The sequence below is a fragment of the Anolis carolinensis genome, chromosome 2 (assembly GCF_035594765.1).
Source record: "Anolis carolinensis isolate JA03-04 chromosome 2, rAnoCar3.1.pri, whole genome shotgun sequence".
Lineage (NCBI taxonomy): Eukaryota > Metazoa > Chordata > Lepidosauria > Squamata > Dactyloidae > Anolis > Anolis carolinensis.
In genome coordinates this window covers 216,391,657-216,418,120 of record NC_085842.1, presented here as the reverse complement: position 1 = coordinate 216,418,120, position 26,464 = coordinate 216,391,657, and the positions used below count along the sequence as shown (strand labels likewise).

General features: G+C 43.3%; 1 protein-coding gene across 1 annotated transcript in view; it reads right to left on the bottom strand.

Annotated features, from left to right (window-relative positions):
• The window catches only part of epha1 (EPH receptor A1), a 153,322-nt gene that overhangs the window by 13,270 nt on the left and 113,588 nt on the right, over positions 1-26,464 (bottom strand). Inside the window, exons 6-11 of the mRNA XM_062971742.1 lie at positions 15,909-16,064; positions 12,765-13,100; positions 6,918-7,042; positions 5,149-5,308; positions 2,097-2,193; positions 1,921-1,973 (exon numbers count right to left, since the gene is read on the bottom strand). Of these exons, the coding sequence (XP_062827812.1) occupies positions 1,921-1,973; positions 2,097-2,193; positions 5,149-5,308; positions 6,918-7,042; positions 12,765-13,100; positions 15,909-16,064 (927 nt within the window). The remainder of the gene's footprint in view (positions 1-1,920; positions 1,974-2,096; positions 2,194-5,148; positions 5,309-6,917; positions 7,043-12,764; positions 13,101-15,908; positions 16,065-26,464) is intronic.

Sequence of the window (26,464 nt, the reverse complement as noted above, 5' to 3'; positions counted from 1 at the left end):
GTGGCCCAAAACAGCTCAAGGGGGGGGGGCTTTTATGGGGCTCTCCTGCACTCATTTTTTCAGCTATACTGATCAAATTTGGTACAGTGGGAGAACACAATCCACCCTGCTTGCTCACTAAATTGCAGAGTGTTTGCCCTTTCCTAAGATTTATTGCGTAATTTCATAGTTCATATTAAAAAACTTTATTTAACAATTGCAAAAATCTGTTCCTGCTTTTGAATTGTTATTTCCTGTTCAATAGGGGTTCCTTCACTGTGAAAGTCCTTCAAATACAAATAAACAAATTACAAAAACAAATACACCCTCCCTTTTGCCCAAGCCAAGTGGTATTGCGGAGGATGATGGGACTTGCAACCTTTTGCCAGACTTTGCTAGGGTTGATAGGAGAAAGAGATTTGCAGCAAGCCCAAATTGAGCAGCTCAGGGAAGAAAGGAAAGAGAAAGCAATTCACCCTCCCTTTTGCCCAAGCCAAGTGGTATTGCGGAGGATGATGGGACTTGTTGTAACCTCTTGCCAGACTTTGCTAGCATTGATAGGGAAAGAGAGTCACTGCTGCCTGCCAGCCCTATTGAGCAGCAGCCCCGAGAAGAAAGGAAAGAGGGGGAACCAAATACACGCTCCCTTTTTCCCAAACCAAGTGGTATTGTGGAGGATAATGGGACTTGTTGCAACCTTTTGCCAGACTTTGCTAGCGTTGATAGGAGAAAGAGATTTGCAGCGCACTGAAAGGAAAGAGGGAAAAACAATACACCCTCCCTTTTCCCCAAGTTGTTTTTCGGTGGATTATGGGGAGTTTTGCCAGACTTTGCAAAATGAAAATTGGAATATTCGATTTCTTCTATTTGCAACTCACTTTAATGCCTATGCAAAGAAAAGTTTCCTAATCAAACGAAAGCCCACCTCGCCCGCACCAGCAGGCAATATGGCGCAGCAGAAAAATTGCAGGGCTGGTGGGCAAATGGCAAACGCCAAGCTTCTGGGGAAAAAAGCCCACAGGCCCTTTGGAAAAACACCCTGCACAAACACCCAACAGTTTCCCACCTCACCCACCCACCCTTTTCTCCCAGTCTTCTAATCTTTAGCTCAGCCAAGGAAGCTGTGACGCAGCAATCTTGCCTGCCTGCCTAGAATCTCACTTCCACCCTCTCCAGATTTGCGGTGCAAATGAGCCACGAGGCTCCCTGTGCTTGCTCTTTTGACGTACAAGCCCCTCCCCTGAGTTAAAAGTACTCTCTGATTGGCCACAAGGTGGAAACAACACGCTAGGTTGCCCAAGTGCACTGAAACAAGTTTGGGTGATTTGCAAAAGCTTGTTTTCCTAACGAAAAAAAGACGACATTAGAAAAAGGGCCTATCGCGGTTCGAAACCGCGGGATCCACACAAGTGGACAATCTAGGTCAAATATTGCTTCACAAGTTACAAAACTAACGAATTAGTAATGACAAACGGGGAAATCGAATTATTTGAGCAAGCCTAGTGGCTACGGTTGAGCCAAGTGGTACTGTCCATTGTACCTTACCAACTCTTCTGCCTGCCTTCTTTTTGGGGGTTACATCTTCAGTATGTATTTCTATTTGCAAAGAGAGAGTGTATTCTCTTTGAGGAGAACACAGTTCAGAGGAGAAAAGGCAGAAGCTGGGAAAGTGCAAACCTCCCATCCAACCAAGCACAGGGGAGGGTTTTGCTATTCCCACAGGACCTTCTAGCTCATTGACTCTCAACCTGTGGGTCCCCAGGTGTTTTGGCATACAACTCCCAAAAACTCCCAAAACAGTTTACCAGCTGTTAGGATTTCTAGGAGTTGAAGGTAAAAAAATCTGGGGACCCACAGGTTGACGACCACTGTATCTAGCTCCATTTGTGGGCAGCATGTTGTTGGCTGCTCCTTTGCCGTTCTTTGAGCTTAGAGTCTCACCTCGATTGTAGCTGGAGTGCTTTTGGCATGGCCGGGCTCGACGATGTGCTTGCCTGAAAGGAATAAAAATAAATATTAGGATGATGGCAGTGACCTTGCAACATACCAGTGTCAGGAGAACTCCCCACCAAATCCACTTCTATACTGTCTCAACTCTTGGAAATTGCCATTTCTACCTTCGCCGTAAAATGATGAGTCCTCCAACCAGACCAATAAACAAAAGGATTCCAAAGATAATGCAGACAATCATTCCTCCAGAAGGAATTCCAGTCTCTGAAAATAGAAAGAACGGGTTTCAGATATATTTCCAGGACAGCCCAGCTTGTGCCCACATGTGAAAGCATATTTAATCACTATATAAAGGGCAGTGTGATTGTGACCTACTTCCACAGAATCTTATTTTTCCCCTCCCTACCAGGGACCCAACTGGAATGTGGAAGAGCTGTCAGTCATAAAGCCTAGCATATGTTGACACACAATTTGCAACCCCCAGTACTCAAAGTAAGGACTTTGGCTTCTGTGAGTCACATTCTGTGTTTCTAGATCAGTGGTTCTCAACCTGTGAGTCCCCAGATGTTTTGACCTTCAACTCCCCGAAATCTTAACAGGTGGTAAACTGGATTTCTGGGAGTTGTAGGCCAAAACACCTGAGGACCCACAGGTTGAGAACCACTCTTCTAGATCTAAGTGAACTAGATCTCAGCAATGCAAACATAAGAACTTACAGATGATATACACGTGGACAAAGAGACCTCAGAAAAGTTACATTTTTGATTACAACTCCCAGAACTCTGCAGCCAGTTGTCTTCATAATGATAATATTAAAAGTCCAACACAAAGAGTAGATTTCCCTGGGGGCAGAGCCGGTCCAACAATGAGGCAAATTCAGTGGTTGCTTGGGGCGCAAAACATACGGGGGCACAGTCGAGACTGCTTTTTCTGTTGATTTCTTGTAAAACATGATGTTTTGGTGCTTAATTTGTAAAATCTTAATGTAATTTGATGTTTAATAGGCATTTCCTTAATCCCTCCTTATTATCCAACATTTTCGCTTATCCAATGCTTTTATTTTTCAGTGATTGGTTTGGGGGGGGGGGGTGTGCCAGAATTCTGTTCGCCTACACTTGAAAATTACCTAGGGCTGGCTCTGCCTGGGGGCATATCCTTTCCCTCCTATTTGTCAATTACAGCTCCTTATCTATAAGGTCATTAGAAGGACTGGTAGAGAGAGACAATTATGAAGTTTATGTTCAACATATAAATGCTAAGTGTATAGTCAAAATGCTATATTTAGTATTAAAATGCCTTGAGAGCTGCTTATAAGTAGGTGGTTTGGCCAAATTCCAACTCAAAATAACACAGATTGTTGCATGGGTAACTTCTTTCTCTTTCTTTCTTTCTTTCTTTCTTTCTTTCTTTCTTTCTTTCTTTCTTTCTTTCTTTCTTTCTTTCTTTTTTCTTTGAAACCACAGTTGGCAGTTTCCTCCGTTCCTGTCTTCCAAATGTCTCTGCTGACCTTGTATTTGGCACAGACTGCTGCATTTATACTTGTCAAGAAAAAATATAAAGTGTGAAAAACTGTGAACAGCCCAAACTTGCAGGAGGCAGGCATCCAAAAAACCACACAAAACCTAGTGTGCATCTCCAAGGTGCTATAAGACACATAGCTTTTAGATTTTATTGAAGGAAACTAGCTGGTGTAACACCAAGGTAGGTGTGAGCTGCAAATATGGCTACTAGATAAAGTCTTAACCGAAAAAGGGATGGCAACTGCATTAAGTTTTACTTCTGCAATAATGGCATGGAATCATTCCTTTCCTGTGAATACTTTTTATCTGCTTGTTTCTCTCCTGATATTTTTATTTTGTCCTTCAACAAAATCCTCTGTAACACAGCCAAACCATATTTTATTTACACTATTTCCAAAAACTTGTGAACATAATACAGTGTTCCCTTCAATTATCGTGGGGGTTAGGTTCCAGGACCACCCACAATAAGTGAAAATCTGCCAAGTAGGGATGCTATATATTTATACATTATTCTAGTAGTTATATACTATTTTAAGTCTTTATCAACCAATTGTGTGTTGATAAATTGCCTCCTTCTCCTCCCGTTGCCACTTGGGCTCCTTTTCTTTCTCTTCAGCTTCTCTTTCCTCCCTTCCTTAGGCTGTAAATTGTAATTTTTTATGATTTTTAATATTATTTTAGAGTTTATTGAAAAACCGCAAAACAGCGAATCTGCAAAAAGCGAACCGTGAAGTAGTGAGGGAACACTATATGTTCTTTCTGCTATTATAAACAGAAGTCAGAAAAGTGGTCCCCAAGAACAAAAATATGATCCATGGCCTGACCGTTACTACACTGTTGCAACGAGAGCGACTGGTCTCATGAAACCCTCATAGTGCTGAGGGAACAGGATGCAACAAGTCTCCTGACTGCTGTTTCTCCTCCTCCTCCCTCCCCTTGAGCGGAGCCATTCAATGTGGCGCCTAGAAGCAGGGGTGCTTTGGTGTCTTCATTTTTAGGCCTGTTCCTGGGGTTATTTAGGGTGCTGATTCAGAAAATTGCTTTGGATAGACCACATCAGCTCTAGATTATTAAATATGGTTTTCTGTGGGTGAGCAGATGGCACCTACTATATGGCATATGTTTTGTATTAGAAACTACTGCTGATGTGGTCTATCCAATGCAGTTTTCTGAATCAGCACCCCAAATAACCAAACCGAATCTAAAGTTGACCAAACACTGATTCGGAACGCTTTTGGTACTAATATTGGAGAGTGGTCCCTGGTCAAAAAAAGGTTGGGAACCACTAACTTACACTAAGAAAATTCACATATGTATTATATATGAGGGCCTAAATACTCTATTGTCACTCGAGCCTGTCTGATCTTGGAAGTTAAGCAGGGTCAGCAGTGGTTAGCACTTGGATGGGAGCCCACCAAGGAATACCTGGAGCTGTAGGCTACATTTCAGAGGAAGGAACTGGCACAAGCACTTCTGAGTCTTTCTTGCCTAATAAAACCCTGTGGAGTTCATGAGGTGATCCGATATCACCAGGCCAAGATACAAACATACATGGATATATGTATTGATGTTTTTGGGATCACACTTCTTTGAATATAATTCAAGATGGATAAACAGCATACAGGGAAATTTCTATCTGCTCTGTAACAAACTCCCAGTCTGGATTGCTCACTACTCCACCCCATCCTGAGAGGCCTACCTTGGGGAAGCGTGCGGAATTCCTGCTCCTGGGAAAACGGTCCTTCTCCGGATGGTGTGACAGAGCGCACACGCAGCAGGTAGGATGTGTCAGGCTGCAGGTTTGCCAAGGTCACTTTGGGTTCCTTGAGATGTTGGACAGTGTAGTGTTTCTCTTCTCCCTGTAAAAAAGCGAACAGTTGAGTCAGCTTCCAAGATTTGAACAAATCAGGGAATTAATGGGTTGCTCTGAGTTTTCTAGGCTGTATGGCCATGTTCCAGAAGCAACCTCTCTTGATGTTTTGCCCACATCTATGAAAGGCATCCTCAGAGGTTGAGAGGTCTGTTGGAAAATAAGTATGGTAAGAGAGGTTTATATATCTGTGGAAGGTCCCGGGTGGGAGAAAGTACTCAAGCAGATAGGCGTTCTTTCTCCCGTGGTGGACATTCCACAGATATATAAACCTCACTTCCTTAGTTTCCAACAGACCCCTCAGTCTCTGAGGATGCCTGTCAAAGATGTGGGCAAAACATCAGGAGAGAATTCTTCTGGAACATGGCCATACAGCACAGAAAACTCGCAGCAACCCAGTGATTCTGGCCATGAAAGCCTTCGACAACACAAATCAGGGAATGTGTTGTCGAAGGCTTTCATGGCTGGGATCACAAGGTTGTTGTATGTTTTCCAGGCTGTATGGTCATGTTCTAGAAGTATTCTCTCTTGACGTTTCACCCACATCTATGGTAGGCATCCTCAGAGGTTGTGAGGTATGGAGAAACTCAGCAAGGAAGGTTTATATATATATCTGTGGGAAGTCCAGGGTGAGGGAAGAACATAGGGACCACCAAACGCAGCGCCCAAACACGAGTCAAAGAACATGAAAGGCACTGCAGACTAACTCAACCAGAGAAATCAGCCATAGCAGAGCACCTGATGAACCAACCTGGACACAGTATATTATTTGAAAACACAGAAATGCTCGACCACTCCAACTATCATGTCAGACTACACAGAGAAGCCATTGAAATTCACAAGCATGTGGACAACTTCAACAGAAAGGAGGAAACCATGAAAATGAACAAAATCTGGCTACCAGTATTAAAAAAACTCAAAAATCAGAACAGTAAATAAGAAGCAACACTCTGAGACATAGGAACAAGGGCAGCTAACAAAGGATGCCCCCAGGCAGAAAGGAACCAGTAGATGAAGCCATTCAATACAAATTAGGGTGATTAACTGCAACATTCACGCTGGCCCCCAACTGACTAGAGTTCTTCCCTCACCCTGGACTTCCCACAGATATATATATAAACCTTCCTTGCTGAGTTTCTCCATACCTCACAACCTCTGAGAATGCCTGCCATAGATGTGGGCGAAACGTCAGGAGAGAATACTTCTAGAACATGGCCATATAGTCCGGAAAACATACAACAACCCAAATCAGGGAATGTAAGGCTCCACCTACATTGTCCTATAATCCAGTTTCTGAATCCAGATTATCTGCTTTGAACTTGATCAAAGGCTCTCAATCTGTAGATCCCCAGGTGTTTTGGCATACAACTCCCAGAAATCCCAGCCAGTTTACCAGCTGTTAGGATTTCTGGGAGTTGAAGGCCAAAACATCTGGGGACCCACAGGCTGAGAACCACTGAACTAGATTATATGGCAGTGTAGACTTATATAATCCATTTCAAATCAGACAATCTGGATTCAGAAACTTGATTCTATGGCAGTGTAGATCCAGCCAAAGAGGAACATTTTGTGGCACTTGCAAGCAGAGGACACCTCACCTTCTCAAAGTACATGACTTCATAGCTGATGGGGACATGACTCCGATGCCGAGTCGGCAGCCAAGTTACAGAGAGGCTGCTCTCATTCTGGCTGTCCAGGTTGATATTTGTCACTATGATAGGATCTGGAGATTTAAGAAGTGAAGGGAGGGGGGGGGGGAGAGAGAGAGAAATAGTCAAAGTATGAGATGCCTTTTGGCACGATGTAGCAATGTATTCAAATGTCACATTCTCATACAAAACCAGTGCATTTATTTGCTTTTCCTGCTTCTGCCCAGGCAGTGCAACCCTGGCTAAATCGGCTATACAATTCTACAGTAACCAGAGGACCAGGGGAGGCAGCTGTTTCAAATGACAAATTTTGAATGCCATAAAGGCACTGGAATGCGAGACAGACACATCTTGCACACGGCCCACCATATGTCAGCATTCTCCCAACATCACTTTCTCCTCCACTGGATTTCCTTCCCCAGCTAGCTAGAAATAATAGGACACATATTTAACCATAGGCAGGCATATTGAGCAGATGAAGAATGTCACTGTGCCCACGTGGTGAATGAAGAGAGGAGAAGGGGGAAGGGGAAGGAGGAGAAGGAGGAGAAGGAGGAGAAGGAGAAGGAGAAAGAGAGGAAGCATTTGAGTTTTCTGTCTCAGGCCCACTCCAAGTTTTACAGCTTCCAGCTCTCTGTTGTATAGTATACAAAATGACAACAGAATCCTAGAATGGCAGCACAGAGAGGCTTGTAGGTCCCGTTCACTCCCTTGTTCAGTGCAAGAGGTCTACATCTAAAGTGCTCTCAAGAGGCAGCTGTCCATCCTTGCGGCCATTGGTGATGGACAGGCCATCCCAATATCAGATCCATTGTCAGACTGCCTTCTTTGTTGTGACATAGGCCTTTGGCTATGGTTCATGTCCTTCGGGGCACTGAATCTTACTCTTATTTCAACTCCTTTCAAATCTGAAAAAAAAAATACTTTCTTTGACTCCAACTCACCAAATTACCCTAACAGGAATGCTGAATGGTCATACTGGCTGGGAGATTGTGAGTGTTATAGTCTAATAAAAAGTTAAAAATCCAGGCTTTCCTTATGTTGAAGTTTCCAGTTACAGTGGGCACTCTAATGCAGTGGTTCCCAACCTTTTTTTGACCAGGGACCACTTTGACCAGGACCACTCTCCACCATTAGTATCAAAAGGGTTACGAATTAGTTTTGGGTCAACTTTAGATTTGGTTATTTGGGGTGCTGATTCAGAAAATTGTATTGGATAGACTATGTCAGCTCTACCTTCTGATACAGAACATATGCCATCCAGTAGTCACCATCTGCTCACCCACAGAAAACCATATTTAATAATCCAGAGCTGATGTGGTCTAGCCAATGCAATTTTTTGAATCAGCATCCCAAATAACTCCAGGAACAGGCCTAAAACCGAAGACACCAAGAATTTTTTTTAGTTAGGCTGTGTTATTATCCATAGTAGTAACGGTGCAGCCATGGACCATAATTTAGTTTTTGTGGACCACTGGTGGTCCATGGACCACAGATTGGGAACCACTGTCCTAATGCATCAATGTGACTTACTATGGATTAAACATGATTAGGCTGAGTCTCCATATTTACTAACTGCATCCACTTTAAAGAGGGAAAACAAAACGAAATGCTTTTAAAATCTTGACACTTTCCATGTTTCAAACATGAAATAACCAGAATCAAACTGGCAAATTAGTTATTTTTAGTTTTAACTGACCAGGCCATACTTTTACATTCTTTATCTGAAAGAACTGTTCAGTAGTCTTCATTACATTTTTTGAAACACAGTGGTGTTATTTCATTGTTAGCCTCACATTAAGTCTCTCTTGGCCTGACCTACCAGAATGGGAAGCTGTGTTAATAAAACAGGAATGCCCAGGAGTCCCGGAAGAAAGATGGGATGCAAACATGATAAAGACTGGAAGGTCTTGTTTGGAGAGAAGAATCAGTAAGAGAGGCAACCTGCTCCCATGAAAAGTCAAGAGGTGGGGCTGGAAAGCTGGAAATTGCCATAGGCAGGCTAAGCAAGGGCTTTGTTTACTACTCGCCATTTGACACAAGGGGGCAGAAAAGAGAAAAGTGTGTGTGTGAGTTCACTGTATAAAATTTTCCATCACTGTTGTGGAATTTTTTTAACTCAGTGATTCACCGGCATTAGAAATACATAAAATCATAGCATTGAAAGGGATTCCAAGATTAACCTAGTTCAACATTTGCCAAGGTAGGAATGCACAGTTAAAGTATTCCCTTTGTGTGTGTGTGTCAGGAGTGACTTGAAAAACTGCAAGTCGCTTCTGGTGTGAGATAATTGGCCGCCTGCAAGGACATTGCCCAGGGAAAGCCAGAATGTTTTTGATGTTTTACCATCCATATCTCCGCATGGAGTTGGAGCTGACAGAAGTAGCTCATCTGCACTCTCCCCCGGGTTGGATTCGAACCCGCAACCTTCAAGTCAGCAACCCAACCTTCAAGTCAGCAGTCTGCCGGCACAAGGGTTTAACCCAGGCATGGGCAAACTTGAGCCCTCCGGGTGTTTTGGGCTTCAAGTCCCACAATTGCTACCAGCTGTTAGGAGTTATGGGAGTTCAAAACAACTGGAGGGCCCAAGTTTGCCCATGCCTGGGTTAACCCACTGCGCCAATGGGGGCTCCTAAGAGATATAGAGATGGCCATTCACCCTTTGCTTAAAGACCTTCAAAGAAGGAGCGTCCACCATCTTTTGAGGCAGTCTATGTATTTTATTGTTCAAGAGCCTTTACTGCAGGAACGTCTTCCTAATCACTTTCCTTGCACTTTGAATCCATTGGTTCCCATTTTAGTCTCTGGAGCAGTGGAAAACAAGCTTGCTCCATCTTCTACATGACATCCCTTTAAATATTTAACATGTCCTCACAGACCTACAGAGCTTTGTATTCAAGTGCTTATATAACATAGACATAGGAGATATAGCAAAGGTAAAGGTTTCCCCTAAAGTTAAGTCCAGTCGTGACCGACTCTGGGGGTTGGTGCTCATCTCCATTTATAAGCCAAAGAGCCGGCGTTGTCCGTAGACCCCTCCAAGGTCATGTGGCCGGCATGACTGCATGGAGTGCCGGTACCTTCCCGCCGGAGCAGTACCTATTGATCTACTCACATTGGCATGTTTTTGAACTGCTAGGTTGGCAGGAGCTGGAGCTAACAGCGGCCGCTCCTGGGGTTTGAACCTGGGACATTTAGGTCTCCAGCTCAGTGCTTTAATGCACTTTAACGTACTTCGCTACCGGGGCTCCATATAGGAGATATAATTACAGCATAAATGGCTTGGAACACAACCTTCTTGGTGCCCCAGCTTGCCTTAGGTCAGTGGTTCTCAACCTGTGGGTCCCCAGGTGTTTTGGCCTACAACTCCCAGAAATCCCAGCCAGTTAGGATTTCTGGGAGTTAAAGGCCAAAACATCTGGGGGCCCACAAGTTGAGAACCACTGTCTTAGGTGATATAAGCATTGGCCTGCTCTAAAAGATTGGATTTCTTTATAATAATAATAATAATAATAATAATAATAATAATAATAATAATACTTTATTTATACCCCGCCACCATCTCCCCGTGGGGACTCGGCGCGGCTTACATGAGGCAGAGGCCCAAACAACATAAGGACAAAATATAAGCAACATAATACAATCACAATATAAAACAGATAAAACAGTAATGCAATATATCAATTAAAACAACAATACAGGATAAAAAATTACATTAAAAACACATAAAAGGTAAGACCGTAATAAATACAGGATAGATTATTATAAGACATTATTTTAAGCACAAGAGCAAATCTCTTGCAATAAAAAGAGCATTCCCCAGCCTTATCATGGCAGCATGGAATCATGATGCTTGGAAAGATTTTGCTGCAGTATCAACAGCTCCTAATTCTCTCCCATGAAGGCCCCCATGATGAGAATTTTGCAGGTTTGGGATAGTGTGGGGATAGGAAAGACATAACAGGGTGTAAGGCAACACTTATGTTGGATTAAATTAAACTAAATGATAGATTGCAACGCCCATCACAGGGCTTTAATGAACAACTAGGATGCTGTTGCTGTTGCCTGGAATGGTGATGCAAAAGAAGTCCAAGGGCTTTTCTGTCATCACCACTGTATCCTCACCCCCATCAACTTAACACAATTTAGCAGTAAATGCCACTGCAATTTAGCACTCCAACGTTCTTATATCAAGGACTTGTGCATTTAATTTAAGGACAGATGGCTTCCCCTGCATTTGAATTCATCTTCAGGCTGGCTTATCATAGTAGGTTCGCTCCACATGGCATCTTTCTGTCATCAAAGATATCATGTTTTCAGAACATTTAAAATGTGACTAACCTGTTGTGAATTGGGGAAGGTGCGGTTCCTTGCAGAACTGCATCGTCCCCACTTCACATGTTACTAGCATTTAAATGTCCTGAAAACATGATGTCTCTGATGACAGAAAAAATCCCCAAAAGAATGCTCTCATGTTTTACGTAACTCCTCCATTAGTGATCCAAGGAATGAGCAACTTCAAACAGAGAAATGGCTCTTTTGCCACATTGTTTCCCCCTTGCAAGTTCAATTCAGCACACCAGGTTGCATAATTTCCGACCAGCATTTTGACAAATTTGGGGACTTTTTACATCCGGGAATTTGACGGGAGATGAAGTGGGGAAGCAAAGTGCCACATGTATGAATGGTTTTTATGACATCCATTCGGCTTAGTTTGTGGAGAAAAAATCTTCCACAAAACAACACTTTTAAAACACGGGGTTCAGGAGTTTTGGGAGGGTTTTAGGGGCCACACTTTGGGGTGCCAAGGGCCACAGGCAGCCTAGATTGACCTACATCCACATGCAACCTTAATCTTTACAGTGACTTTATATGGCTCTCCAGGATGCTTGCACTATATGGCAGTACAGATGACACAAAGAGAAGGGGCTGACAGAGAGAGGATTACTCTCAGGGAAGTATGGAGACCCACATGATTCATTGGTGGGGTAATGGGTTAAACCCTTGTACCAGCAGGACTGCTGACTGAAAGGTCAGCAGTTCGAATCTGGGGTGGGGTGAGCTCCCATCTGTCAGCTCCAGCTTCCCATGTGGGGACATGAGAGAAGCCTCCCACAAAATGGTAAAACATCAGAGTGTCCCCTGGGCAACGCCCTTGCAGATGGCCAATTCTCTCACACCAGAAGCAACGTGCAGTTTCTCAAGTTGCTCTTGACATGGAAAGAAAATCCATTGGTCATGTTGACTGGGGTTGATGGAAACTGGAAGGTATTAGGTTCTTCCCCATTGCTTTAAGGCTTTGTGTGGTTCACTTAAGATTTGACATAGAGATCCATATTCTTAGCCAAGATTATATGTAGTCTCTCATCACTCTCTCTGATATTATGCACAAGAAATGCCTAATAATACCAAATTGACTATATGTACTCACATAAACACTTGGCTGCATTTAGTTAATAAAGGTGACATATACAATAATATAGAGCCACATGGTATAATGGGGTTTGGGTGTTGGACTAGGCTTCTGTACTCTAGGGCTCAAATCATTGCTCATCCATAGAAACCCACTGGATGACCTTGGGCAAGTAACACTCTGTCAGCCTCTGAGGAAGCCTACTCTGAATAAATCTTGCTCATACAAGGTCTCCAATAGAGGTGCCATAAGTCAGAAAAGACATGAAGGCACACAACAAGGGAAAACTACAGTGCAGGTATTACTAAGACTTTTATTTGCTTTGGTTGCTCACATCCATAAGCTGGAAAGATCCCTTCCCTGGGTTCACCCCAGTGACTCACCTGCGTAGCCCACAGTCACCCAGACGGAAGAACTGGTGCTTTTGTGTGAGGCAGAGCTAAGCCCTGACACACCATTATAAGCCCGTACAGTGAAGCTATAATTGGTGTAAGACTCCAAGCCATCGACAACCACATTTGTCCTAGTGAGGCCTAAGGCACGGGGAGAAAAAACCACGTCACTCCCGCAAGGTTCACACACCAGGAAGTGGCAGCGTTTGCAGGAGACATTGTAGGAGAGATCACTGCGCCCACCCTGATCGATGGGTGGTTGCCACGTAAGGGAGACTTGGCTCCCCACAAGGGAAGAGGTGACATTGTGCGGAGCCGAAGGAGGACCTGCAAAGGCAAACGAGAGAGTGAATTGCTGTTTACAGTATAATTCCCCCAAAGCGAGTCTGAAACATGTTAGTCTTAAGGTAAAGGTTTCCCCTAACATTAAGTCCAGTCATGTCTGACTCTGGGGGTTGGTGCTCATCTCCATTTCTAAGCCGAAGAGCCGGCATTGTCCGTAGATACCTCCAAAGCCATGTGGCCGGCATGACTGCATGGAGCGCCGTTACCTTCCCGCCAGAGCAGTACCTATTGATCTACTCACATTGGCATGTTTTCGAACTGCTAGGTTGGCAGAAGCTGGAGCTAACAGCGGTTGCTCACGCCGCTCCTGGGGTTTGAACCTGGGACCTTTTGGTCTGCAAGTTCAGCAGCTCAGTGCTTTAACACACTTCGCCACTGGGGCTCCTACTGGTACTTTACTTTTTAATAATAATTTTTATTCAAGAAAGGGACAAAATGAAAAACACAAACATTTTAGATATATAAAACTATCCAAATTGCACAACTACATACTATCAACTACAACTAAAAAAACTATTTTTAAAAACTACCTGATGGTTGTGATTCCTTATGAGTTTACTCCCTTGAAGTGATAATGTGGCCGCACTACCTGCATCTATATTATTAAAGTTTACGTGATCAATAGAAAAAGTGATTTTGTGGTTACCGTTGGGACTGGATCATTTTTTTCTTGCCCTGCCACTGGGCACAAGTTGCTCATGTGCAATAGACAGAATGTGCCTAGGGCATTCCAATAGTCACCATGTTCTCAGGGCTGCCTCTTAGCATGCTGCCAAGATGCACTGTAAACAGATCCAGGACAGACCCCTGCTGCAAGTAGTCCTGTGTCATGTGATATGGTCTGGCGGGTTCCATCCTGGCATCCCACAGGCCGAAACTGGATGCATACCTGGGAGACCAGTTGTATCAACCAGATTTGATTGACCACATTATCTCCGGGATCCATATACTGTATAGACTCTGGAATCCACCAATATACTCCTTTAACCAGGGAGTTATCCTTCTTTGTTACTATTGACATGGAACTTTGATTTACTTTGAATGATTGATTTTGAAGAATAGTGTTACAAACCTTGAGAATATGATCAAGACTTTAATAAGACCAATAATTATATATGTTAGAACTGGACATTGAATTATACGTGGTTTGTTATATTGATATTGATACTATACATAAATCTATCATTATTCATTCTGTAAACGACAGGAACGGAGTTACGGTCAATCATCAGGTTTATTTAAACCTAATTTAGATCTGAGACAATTTTGAATCATATGTATTTACCTGTACAGTTGGAATATATAAACTGATACTACAATCATAATATACAAGTGACTATATCACTATAGAAGTATATAACTATAACATAACTTACTTTATATTATATTATATACCATACTTTTCCTTTTTACTGTATATAATAGACATCTGTGCATATAGCTATAGCTGCATCTGTGTCCTAGGATAGGCAAAAAGCCCATTGTGAAGGCATGTGCTGAATCCAATGAACATTGGTCTAATAGCCTCCAGTTCTTGTGCTTCACTCAATCCTTTGTTTTTCTGGCTAAGGATTACATAGTACACACACACACATATATAGACTATATGATCCTTAGCCAGAAAAACAAAGGATTGAGCAAAGATTCAGCACATACACAATGGGCTTTTAGCCTATCCTAGGACACAACCAAGACGTAGCTAGGATGGAGCCTGCCTGAACATATCTCATGATGCTGGGCTACTTCTAGCGCAGCTCTGTCCTGGGTCTGTTTACAATGCAACTTGGCAGCATGTTAAGAAGCAGCCCTGAGAACACAGATGACTACCCATGTTCTCATAGACTAAGCTGGGGAAAACATGGGACCAAGTTGGAGACAGACAGAAAATGGTGTGAGATGGTAAGGGGGTGATGTTGGATGCTGCCCAGCGGGTTACCCCACTGTCCGATAGATTCCATCACTTCCCCAGCTTATGGACCTCCATGTGAAGAGATTCAATATTACATCATTACCATTTAAATCACTGAGGCTGGAATACTCTTACAGCTTTACACTAGTGAAGTGGGAGTTACACTGGGGAAAAAAACAAAAACATTTCTCCCAGCACTGCACAGAGATGCTGCATACAAAATGATTTTGCTAAGTGGTACCACAGTGCAGCTCTTCCTCTCCAAAAACCCAAACAACTATTGATCAGCCTTCATATCAGCTTCATAACACTTCTATGGCATGGGAGGCTACAATGGACAGGTTCAAGCCATTAAAGTCACTTTTTTTCGTGTCAGGAGCAACCGGAGTTGCTTCTGGAGTGAGAGAATTGGCCGTCTGCAAGGACGTTGCCCAGGGGATGCCCGGATGTTTTGATGTTTTACCATCCTTGTGGGAGGCTTCTCTCATGTCCCCGCATGGAGCTGGAGCTGATAGAGGGAGCTCATCCGCACTCTCCCCGGGTGGGATTCGAACCTGGTAGCCTTCAGGTCAGCAACCCAACCTTCAAGTCACAAGGCTTTTATCCCCTAGGCCACTGGAGGCTTAGTCACTGAGATAGGTACTTTTGCCTACTCTGTCTCCCTCACAAGGTCTGTTTGCAGAAAAAGTAAAAAGAAACCATGATACCATCTTGTGATTGGAGAAAAGCTGTTGTACAAAAGTAGCTCTATGAGCAAAAAATCCCAAAATCCCAAACTGTACTTTCCAAAAGTATTTTTTTTTAGGACCTAAGTGGGTCTTCACATTCCAAAGAGCCAAATTCCCTTCTGTGTATGTACTGTTCTTTTATCTAGGACTTACGTGTGCAGGCAATAGTTTGATCCTCAGTGGGTGTCCGGAAGAAGCCCTTGTGGCAGGGACACGCTGTGGCTGCTGGAGAACTGGAAAAGCTGTTGGGCGGGCATTTGAGGCACTTTTCGGTTTCCAGTGAGTGACGATAGAACCCTGGCTGGCAGCCTGTGAAAAGAGCAAAACAGAGCATGAAATATTCTCATCAGTGGCTAAAGGAAATGAATTCTCTGGGGTCTTCATATACACCCCTTTACCCAAAGTAACTGCATCTCAAATTTAGGAATGATGTTCATTATAACTACCACCTGCCATCAAGACATGCACATGTAAATATAAAAGCAGTTCAGATCCACAAAATATTTTATTTTGACTTCACAGAATTTCATAGATGAGATCCATCCTTGCCAGACAGGCCATTCCACTTCAGACCTAAGGATTCTTGATGTGGGCTGAATATCTTGCAATGACCATGATGTTGATCTTGACTGTTTTCATGACATCCAAGACTTCCAGATAAACCCACATGAAGGAAAGCCAGAGAGTACTTCAGAGTTTTGCTGAAACTCTGGAGCAACTCTGCAGTTTGGGCACGGTGTGGACAGCATGACCAGGCAACCAGCACCAATCTTCTTTTTCCCTGCACTCATCAACACAGATAAAAGGAAATGGATGGAGCCTGTGTTGTCATTGCGAGATAGCCACAGTGATTTGAGACAGCTCCTGGCTCTTGTGGGTATCATATGCCAGTATAATCTGAGATGCCCTCACAAGCAGGGAGTAGGATTGTCCAGCTACATTGGCCACTTGTTGTGGAAGCCAGTCGGAAGTAGTCTGGAAGCCTTGGAGATAGCCACACACTCTGTTCCCAATCTGTGGCAGTGGTGGAGCACAATCTACATGGTCCAGCCAGGCTGAGACAAATACAGCCAAGCTGTACCTTATCTTTCCTTACTGGGGAGAGCTCCCTTCAATCAAGGAGAGGAATGGTTCAACAGGGGACATCCATGATAAGGACCAGAAGTAGACTTCAGCCAGTGACTTACGGGAGCTGCGGTGGCGCAATGGGTTAAACCCTTGTGCCGGCTGAACTGCTGACCTGAAGACCTGAAGGTTAGCAGTTCAAATCTGTGAGATAGGGTGAGCTCCCATCTGTCAGCCCCAGCTTCCCATGCAGGGACATGAGAGAAGCCTCCCACAGGATGGTAACACTTTTGGGTGTCCCCTGGGCATCGTCTTTGTAGACGGCAGATTCTCTCACACCAGAAGCAATGAAGTTTTGACACATTAAAAAAGTGAATTACGACTTTCTCACATTGATGAGGTTGTATAGGATGATTCGCGAGTCTCCGCAACAAATTAGCAAGGCAGTGGGGCAATCTCGGTGCCCCACACCCCACCTCACCCACAGCTATGCTTCCCCATCACATGTGGGGAAGTATTGCCACACAGCTTGCCCCAGCATTGGTCTCATTGTTTACAACTGAACATGGGAAGCCTCCCATGTTCTGGGTGCAGTGTCATATTTTTTATTTATTTATTTATTTATTTATTTGCAGCATTTATACTCCGCCCTTCTCACCCCGAAGGGGACTCAGGGTGGATCACATTGCACACATAAAGGCAAACATTCAATGCCATAACATAAAATAGAGACAGAGACAAGACGCAGGCACGGACTAGCCTCGAACTCATGACCTCTTGGTCAGAGTGATTTGTTGCAGCTGACTGCTAACCAGCCTGCGCCACAGCCCAGCCCATAGGCCGGTGTCATAGGACACCTTCACCCCAATTGATCCACAGAGGCCTGCTGGAAGTGAGCATGAATTGTGCGGTGGGCAGTGTGGGGCTTCGTGGATAAACTGGGGCAAAAGCATCCTGCAATGCTGCTGAAGACACATATGATGAAGTCCTGAGTACAATCTCTGTCTGAAGCAGTGAGCCATCTTTCAAGAACAACCAGCGGCCATTTGGGGGTGGAAGTGGAGGTGGAACTGGGTCTGGGCAGTTTCAGCCAATGGTTGTGCAACTTGGGGAAAGCATGTGCAACATCAAAAAAGCAGTTACATTACTATGATACCTCTGCTGGTGCAAGCTTTGAGTTTCCAAGAGGAGGCTGGTCTTACGATTGGCTTTCCTATATCAGTGTCTCAACCAAATTCTTCTAAAAGCAGCTGCTGCCATGGGGAAAGAATCAGGTTCCCGGTTTAGTCACTAAACTAGCCCACAGCTGTAGGAAGTTGCCAATACGTCACTACTAAACTTTTTCAGTGTTTTTTCCAAACCCATTCATGTCAGAAGGGCTCCCCTCCATGGCCTCTTTTAGTGGGAGACATGTTTCTGTTATCCTCATTCTTCCCTAAATCTTCTCGTGTATTGTTTCACATGTTAGCCAAGAGCTGCCACCATGATAGAGCTGTTCTGACTTCTGCAGACAAGGAAACAGAGAAGAAAACTATTGCGTGGGAGGTATAAAGGGAGTGACTGGGGAATGAGGCAAAGGCGAAAAAGGAACCCGGGCAACAGGCGCCAACTGGTTTATGTCATCACAAGAAGAGAATGGAATGACAAGATTTTAAAAAAAGAAAGCTAGGAATGAAACAGAGGACAGCAGGTGGCAGCAGCCACTATACAAAGGTGGGAATTCCTTTTTAACTTTCCCTAATCTTCAGAATGACACATATATACATCTAATTGAATTCAACAATATATTTAAACTTCTTACATCCCCCCCCCCCCCAATATACTGCAGGGCAATCAGAATTGCCTGATGAATTGTATTGTTTGAAACCAAATGGTCTCACTGAGATGTTCAAGTACTTTGGAAATCAGATTGGGACAACAGAGCTGACTATTCCTTCACAGAGAAAGAAGATTGCTACATATAAAATATCGTGTTAGGCAGATGAGTCCCAGCTGAGACTTCTACCGAACAGATTAGTTTGCTATGAAGAAATTTTATTTCTAGATTGACCTGTATTTGATCATGCAAGCCTTCACCTGCTGTATGAGGTATTAGAGTTCACCCACAGACTTAACATCTCTGTAATGAGACCACACCTGAAGGATCTGTTTCTAATATGCAATGGATTGAGAACCCTATATACTATGAACAATGCTGTAAAAACTGAAAGAAGCAGGGTGCAAAAGGCCATCTGTAGCCCAACTCCTCCTTTTGTGGCCTCCAACAATTCTGGGATTAGTCTGTCTTGGAATACAGAAGATAATTACTTCTGATTAAACAGGGGTGAGTTAAATCAGAGCAGACGGGATGATTTCCTTAGAGGAAACATATAAATTGCTGGGTGTTGTGTCTAAGCTCGATTTGCCCTGAAGGGAGTAATAGCTTTTACAAATAAGCCTCTCAGGCCTGTTTGACACATCACACAATAACTACTTTGGGTTTCCCGCAGAGTTTACCAGCCTCCCTTAACCTGGTAGCCTCTAGACCAGTGGTTCTCAACCTGTGGGTCCCCAGATGTTTTGGCCTTCAACTCCCAGAAATCCTAACAGCTGGTCAACTGGCTGGGATTTCTGGGAGTTGTAGGCCAAAACACTTGGGGACTGATAGGTTGAGAACCACTGATTTAGACCTTTGAACTTCAGCTCCTGCAATCCCTCCCCATTCCCTATGTTAGCCAGGACTGAGGATTGGCAATCCTAGCGAGTGCTAGTTTTTGAAAAGTCTGTGAGATACACTTCACAAGTTAGCTGCAGCTCATTGATGGAGACCTGATGAGTGTGTCTGCAGATATGATTGTGGCATATCAGGTTTGGGGGTCATTCTATGGAGAGGGAAAATGCCAATGCCACCTCGGGGACCCACTCCTGACCACAGCTGCTATTGCATTCAAAATGACAAAAAGAAGTACCATGGCAGAGAACCTTAAAAAAGGTTATCCTGGAATGAACTACATCTTGCCTTTCACTGCTCTACTCAAAGGACCTCATCATATGAGTAAAAAATTCAGCATTGCAGGACGCTTCTGCCCAAGTTGAGCCATGGACCCCACACCGCCCATCAGACAACATAGGCTCACTTTAGGCAGGGCTCCGTGGCTCAACTCGGGTGCAAGCATCCTACGATACTATGTCTGCAGCACTGGAACCTCCCAATGTTCCATTAGGAACAACGGGGGTAGTGCAGGGAAAGCCGTGTGGCAATGTTTCCCCACATATGATGGGAAAATTTTGCTGTTGGTGAGGCAGGACGCTGGGCACTAGGATTGCCCTGCTGCCCTGCTGATTCATCACATAGACTGGCGAATCGGAGGGTGGGATCTCATCAATGTGACGGGGACAGTTCCTTTTCTTGACATGTAGATAAATCGATTTCGTTTTGATTTTATGGACTAAAATTTCTAGATACAATCTATGAGTATATAGGGGAATAATTCCTCCAGAACAATGACTTCAGGACAGAAGTAGAGTAGCAAACCTCACCTACCATGGTCTTCCACACTGGGAGATATCTTAATGCCTATATATGAGCCACCAAATCTGCTTGTTTTGTAGTGGCTGCTAGACAACTGGGCTCAACTCTGCTTCACAGTCCTGAAGCAGGCAGACAGGCAGAAAAACTGGATGCAATTTGGGAGGGAAGAGAACCAGCAGCGAGACACCCCTCCCCTGTGTGGGGGTGGCAGACAGTGGCACCAGCTCAATCACTACCACCCATCAATTATCTTTAACAAGGCCTACATGAGCTTGTTAAACAGAAGGAAACAAAAAGAAGCTTCTACCTTAACTCACCCAGAAATCAAGAAAGTCCCCCCATTAGGGCAGATAAGGCTGCTAGGGATTTTCCCCTGCAACCACCATGCAGTTGCTTGCACCCTGTCATCAGGCTGTTCCCAACTTCAGGCCGGTATGCTTGCAGAAGAAGAGGAGATACGGATAGGAAAGAAGGAAATGACACTCCCCTTGTTTAGTGGTCTGGGAAGTACCTGCAGCAATCACTACATTGTTAAAGCTAAGCAGGTTACTCCCTTGGTCTCTTCCCTAACTGGGCAGCTCCTGATCCCTACTGAAGCTCAATGAAATGTAATAAACATTTTTTAAAAAGGAATAAAAAAACACTGCCCTAATTATTACCTCAGAAACCGCAATCATTCAACCTACCAGAAACTTCCACAACTTCTACAACTACAGACCCAAAAACACTAGATAATTGTTCACCCATCTACTGCTATATCTGGCAAGGAACAAAACAAGATCCACATTCCTTTTCAGCTCCTGTACCACTGTGGTACTTGATGTATAGAAATACTATTTTCTTGGCATGATCTATTCAGGGGTGGATTTACATTACCTTCCTCTTTAGGGTGAGAGTGTGACCCGCCCAGGATCTCACAGGGCCTTTCCACACAGTCATATAACTCATAATATCAAGGCAGATAACCCACAATATCTGCTTTGAACTGGATTATCTGAGTCCACACTGCTATATAATCCATTTCAATGTGAATTTTATAGCAGTGTGGAAGGGGCCACAGTCAGTCATACAACCTTATCACATGAGTCAGATAAAGCATCCTGCTTCACTTTTGAATAGAGGGACCCCGGTGGCGAAGTGTGTTAAAGCGCTGAGCTGCTGAATTTGCAGACCAAAAGGTTGCAGGTTCAAATCCCAGGAGCAAAGTGAGCACCCGCTGTTAGCTCCAGCTCCTGCCAACCTAGCAGTTCGAAAACATGCCAATGTGAGTAGATTAATAGGTACCACTCCGGCGGGAAGGTAATGGTGCTCCATGCAGTCATGCTGGCCACATGACCTTGGAGGTGTCTACAGACAACGCCGGCTCTTCGGCTTATAAATGGAGATGAGTACCAACCCCCAGAGTCAGACATGACTGGACTTAACGTCAGGGGAAAACCTTTACCTTTACCTTTTAGGGTGAATCCGTCACCCCGTGCGTCATTCCCTCACAGTAACGCTACCCCCATCACACATGGGAAGCATCACTTGAGAGGTGAGGATTCGTGGTGGCTCCATTGGAGCCAGCACAATTCAGGCGGGCTCCCATGTTGGGAAGGAAGTATTGTACGACACTTCCACTCAGTTGTGGCCAGGGCTTCCACTGGAAGTCCAGCAACATCATGGGATGGGCAGCGTGCCCATCTATTGTGCTGGACTGGCAGGGAAGCATCCTGGGATGCTTCCCCAAGCCCCATCTGATGAGGTCCGTGGTCTAAATGTAACAAGCTCTGGAATCATGGGATTTAAGTTTAGGGATGGGCACTTAGAATTCTCTGAGCCTCACTAAATACAAACTCTAGCATTCCACAGAATCTTGTTGTGCCACTTGAAGTAAAATAATAGCACTGTAAAGGACAAGTGAACACTTGTGAACTTAGCAGGCAGGGATTAGAGATTGACTGATCTGTTCATCTTTGATATTTGGTATGGAATTCAGTACCCCGAGGATTTCAATTTTCATTAATATGAAAAAAGATACCTTTCTAGTCCATATTCAAGCAGGGACAAAACTTGGAATATATGGAATGTTGCCGTTCCATGAAACTCCCAAAGACAAAAATTGTACCAGAGGGTGAGAGACTTGTACCTCAGTTCATATATCAAAGAGGCAATTTATTTGGAATCCCACATCAGAACAACATATTTTATGTGTGGCCAAGAACCAAAAATATCTATATATATAAAAGAGTGATGGCATCACGGCGACCCACAAAACAACAAAAGTACAGGCCCCCCAACCTCGAAATTTGACAAAACAACCCATCACCCACGCCTCAGGGTTGATACAACAAAAAGAAAAGAAAAATAAAGTCCTAATTAGAGGGAGAGCAATAATTGTTTTTATCCAATTGCTGCCAGTTTAGAGGGCTAATTTCTGCCCACTTGGTCGCCTAGCAACCAATTCAGCCAAAGGACAGCCAGGATTCAGTTAGGGGACAGGCAGATTTAGGCCTCACTTAGGCTTCTTCCACAGATTATCTAATTTGCACTGGATTATATGGCAGCGTAGATTCAAGGCCCTTCTACACAGCTATATAACCCATTTATAATCTTATATTATCTGCTTTGCACTGGATTATCTTGACTCCACACTGCCATATAATCCACTTCAGTGTGCATTTTATACAGCTGTGAAGAAGGGGCCTCATATAATCCAGTTCTAAGCAGATAATTTAAGATTATCAATATACAGTAGAGTCTCACTTATCCAACATAAACAGGCCGGCAGGATAAGTGAATATGTTGGATAATAAGAAGGGATTCAGGAAAAGCCGATTAAACATCAAATTAGGTAATTGTTATACAAATTAAGCACCAAAACATCATATTATACAACAAATTTGACAGAAAAGATAGTTCCACGCGCAGTAATGTTAAGTAGTAATTACAGTAGAGTCTCACTTATCCAACACTCGCTTATCCAATGTTCTGGATTATCCAACGCATTTTTGTAGTCAATGTTTTCAATATATCGTGATATTTTGGTGTTAAATTCATAAATACAGTAATTACTACATAGCATTACTGTGTATTGAACTACTTTTTCTGTCAAATTTGTTGTATAACATGATGTTTTGGTGTTTCATTTGTAAAATCATAACCTAATTTGATATTTAATAGGCTTTTCCTCAATGCCTCCTTATTATCCAACATATTCGCTTATCCAACATTCTGCCGGCCCGTTTATGTTGGATAAGTGAGACTCTACTGTACTGTATTTACAAATTTACCACTAAAATATCACAATGAATTTAAAACACCGACTACAAAAACATTGATTATGAAAAGGCAGACTGCGTTGGATAATCCAGAACATTGTATAAGCAAATGTTGGATAAGTGAGATTCTACTTTGATATGAAATAATTTCTGGGATAGAATAATGCAGAACAATATAATCTCTAAAACCAGGACAGTAAATAAAGAAATAAAGAAAGTAAATAAAGCAGTGAAATTGGAAATTCCACAAAGGAAACAATCAGGGCCAGCTAACACCTCCCAAGAAAGGATTCTTCCAGAAAGGAATCTGAGAAGGCAGTGAAGCACTGTATATTACCAAAGTCATTATTATTACTATCATTATTATTATTATTATTATTATTATTATTATTATTGTGTGGCGGTCAACCGTGAAAATGAATACAATCTGGCTCCAAGTATTCAAAAACACTAAAATCAGAATATATAAAAATTAATGTGGTATAATAAAACAGAACAATACAATCTCTAAAATCAGAACACTAAATAAAGAACAACACTCTGAAAACAGAGGAATTCCACACAGGAAACAATCAGGGCCAGCTAACACCTCCCAACAAAGTATTCCCATCATCAAAGACTGGCAAATCCTCTGTTTTCTTAGGGCCACAGACATTAGAAGCACATAAAATATCGCAAACAACACCACTCTGAAAACAAGGGAATTCCAGACAGGAAACAATCAGGGCCAGCTAACACCTCCCAACAAAAAAATCACTCAGAGGAAACAGCCAGGCTTTAAAGCTGCGAGGCCATTACATCCTAATCATTTTTCCTAATTGCAGCATTCATACTTGCCTCCAAGAGACAAAAAAAACAAAAAAACAATCAGAAATATTGTATATTCACAACTTTTAGGAAATAATATCCCCTGATGGCGCAGCGTGTTAAAGCGCTGAGCTGCTGAACTTCTGGACCGAAAGGCCGTAGGTTTGAATTGGGGAAGCGGAGAGAGCCCCCATTGTTAGCCCCAGCTTCTGCCAACCCAGAAGTTCAAAAACATGCAAATGTGAGTGCATCAATAGGCACTGTTCCGGTGGGAAGGTAACGCCGCTCCATGCAGTCATCCCACATGACCTTGGAGGAGTCTACGCACAACGCCGGCTCTTCGGCTTAGAAATGGAGATGAGCACCAACCCCCAGAATCAGACATGACTGGGCTTAACATCAGGGGAAAATGTTTACCCTTTACCTTAACTACCACCAATTCCTCAATACTTTATTTCCCATACCACCATACTTCGCCACAGCAACGCGTGGCCGGGCACAGCTAGTAACATATAAAACAGCTCTGTTTTGAAGTAAAGCAATACATCTGATAACCAAATATGTGGGGTTGATCGGGGTAAATTGTAGGGGTGAAACAGAAACATGATGTATATATTCAGTTTTATCATATTTATTTACTGTATTGTTATAAGTGTTTTATTTAAATTACTATATAGAGTGTAATCATGTTTCATCAAGCCTTTTTGTTTGGTTTTGTACTGTGATGTGGCCTAAGGGCTAATCAATAAATTTACTACACAATAGCAAGGACGGAAGCACCATAAGACAATGTGGAACAACAATAAACGACCAATATGAAAAATCTAATTTTTCATGTGTTTGGGATTATGCCTACATGGCCACGATAATGTGCACTCTCAGGTCAGATTTGGAGTATACTCATCACATCCAGCCATAGTGGGATATGGGATTTAATCTGGAGTTTTCTGGAAGCTCCAGAGTGATTCTTGCATTGGAAGTGTAGACAGCTGGATCTGATTTACTGTCTGCATCATTAATGGACCCATTGCTATGTTGCTGCCAGCAACCAGCATCCTCCAAAGGCTTGCTTGTGACATCACATTTTTGGTGATGTCTTGAAGCCACATGCAAGAGCTGCTTGCTGGTAGTAAAAGAATAACAGCGGTGGTCCCAGTACGCCCAGCTAGCCATGTGAATGGCCAAAAGCCTCCTGGGACTGCATCAGACAGCTCTGGAGCCCTTTAAAACAGTAAGTGTGGAAAAGACTTAAGATAGTAATGGAAAAAAGACCAATTGTCAACCAAACGTAGCTAGACTTGTATCAAATACCAGAAACATGAGCCAGAATCACAGAATCATAGAGTTGGAAGAGACCACAGGAGTCATCTAATCCAACCTCCTGCCACGCAGGAAAACCACAAAGTACTCCCTACATAGAAACACTTAACATCTGTGAAACTAGAGTGAAAGAAGATTTTAAAAAACAAATCAAAACTGAAGGAGGATAGTATCATAGACCTTGGATGTCTGCTATAGCTTAATTTTTGCACCTATAGCATTCTTACAGAGAGAGAAGGCAGAGTATTAGCCCCCAGTGACGCAATGAGTTAAACTCTTGTGCCAGCAGGACTGCTGACGGAAAGGTCAGTGGTTCAAATCCAGGGATCGGGGTGAGCTCCCATCTGTCAGCTTCAGCTTTCCATGTGGGGACATGAGATGAGCATCCCACAGTAAAACATCCGGGTGTTCTCAGGGCAACGTCCTTGCAGACGACCAATTCTCTCATACTAGAAGCAACTTACAGTTTCTCAAGTCGCTCTTGACACGAAAAACACACACACACACACACAGTCAGGGATATTTTAATGACTTTTGTTTGTAGCTACAGGAAGTTGGCTTTCCAGATGGTAAGCCACTGTGCTTAGCATAGTTTTCTCCATAAACACCTAAATGGATTATGAAAAATGAAGGACACATACTGCACAATGCAGTTTACAGAATTCTGATCCAACATTAGGATGCAAGGTAATGTGTGTGTGTGTGTGTGTGTGTGTGTGTGTGTGTATGTAAAAGTTTTCCCCTAA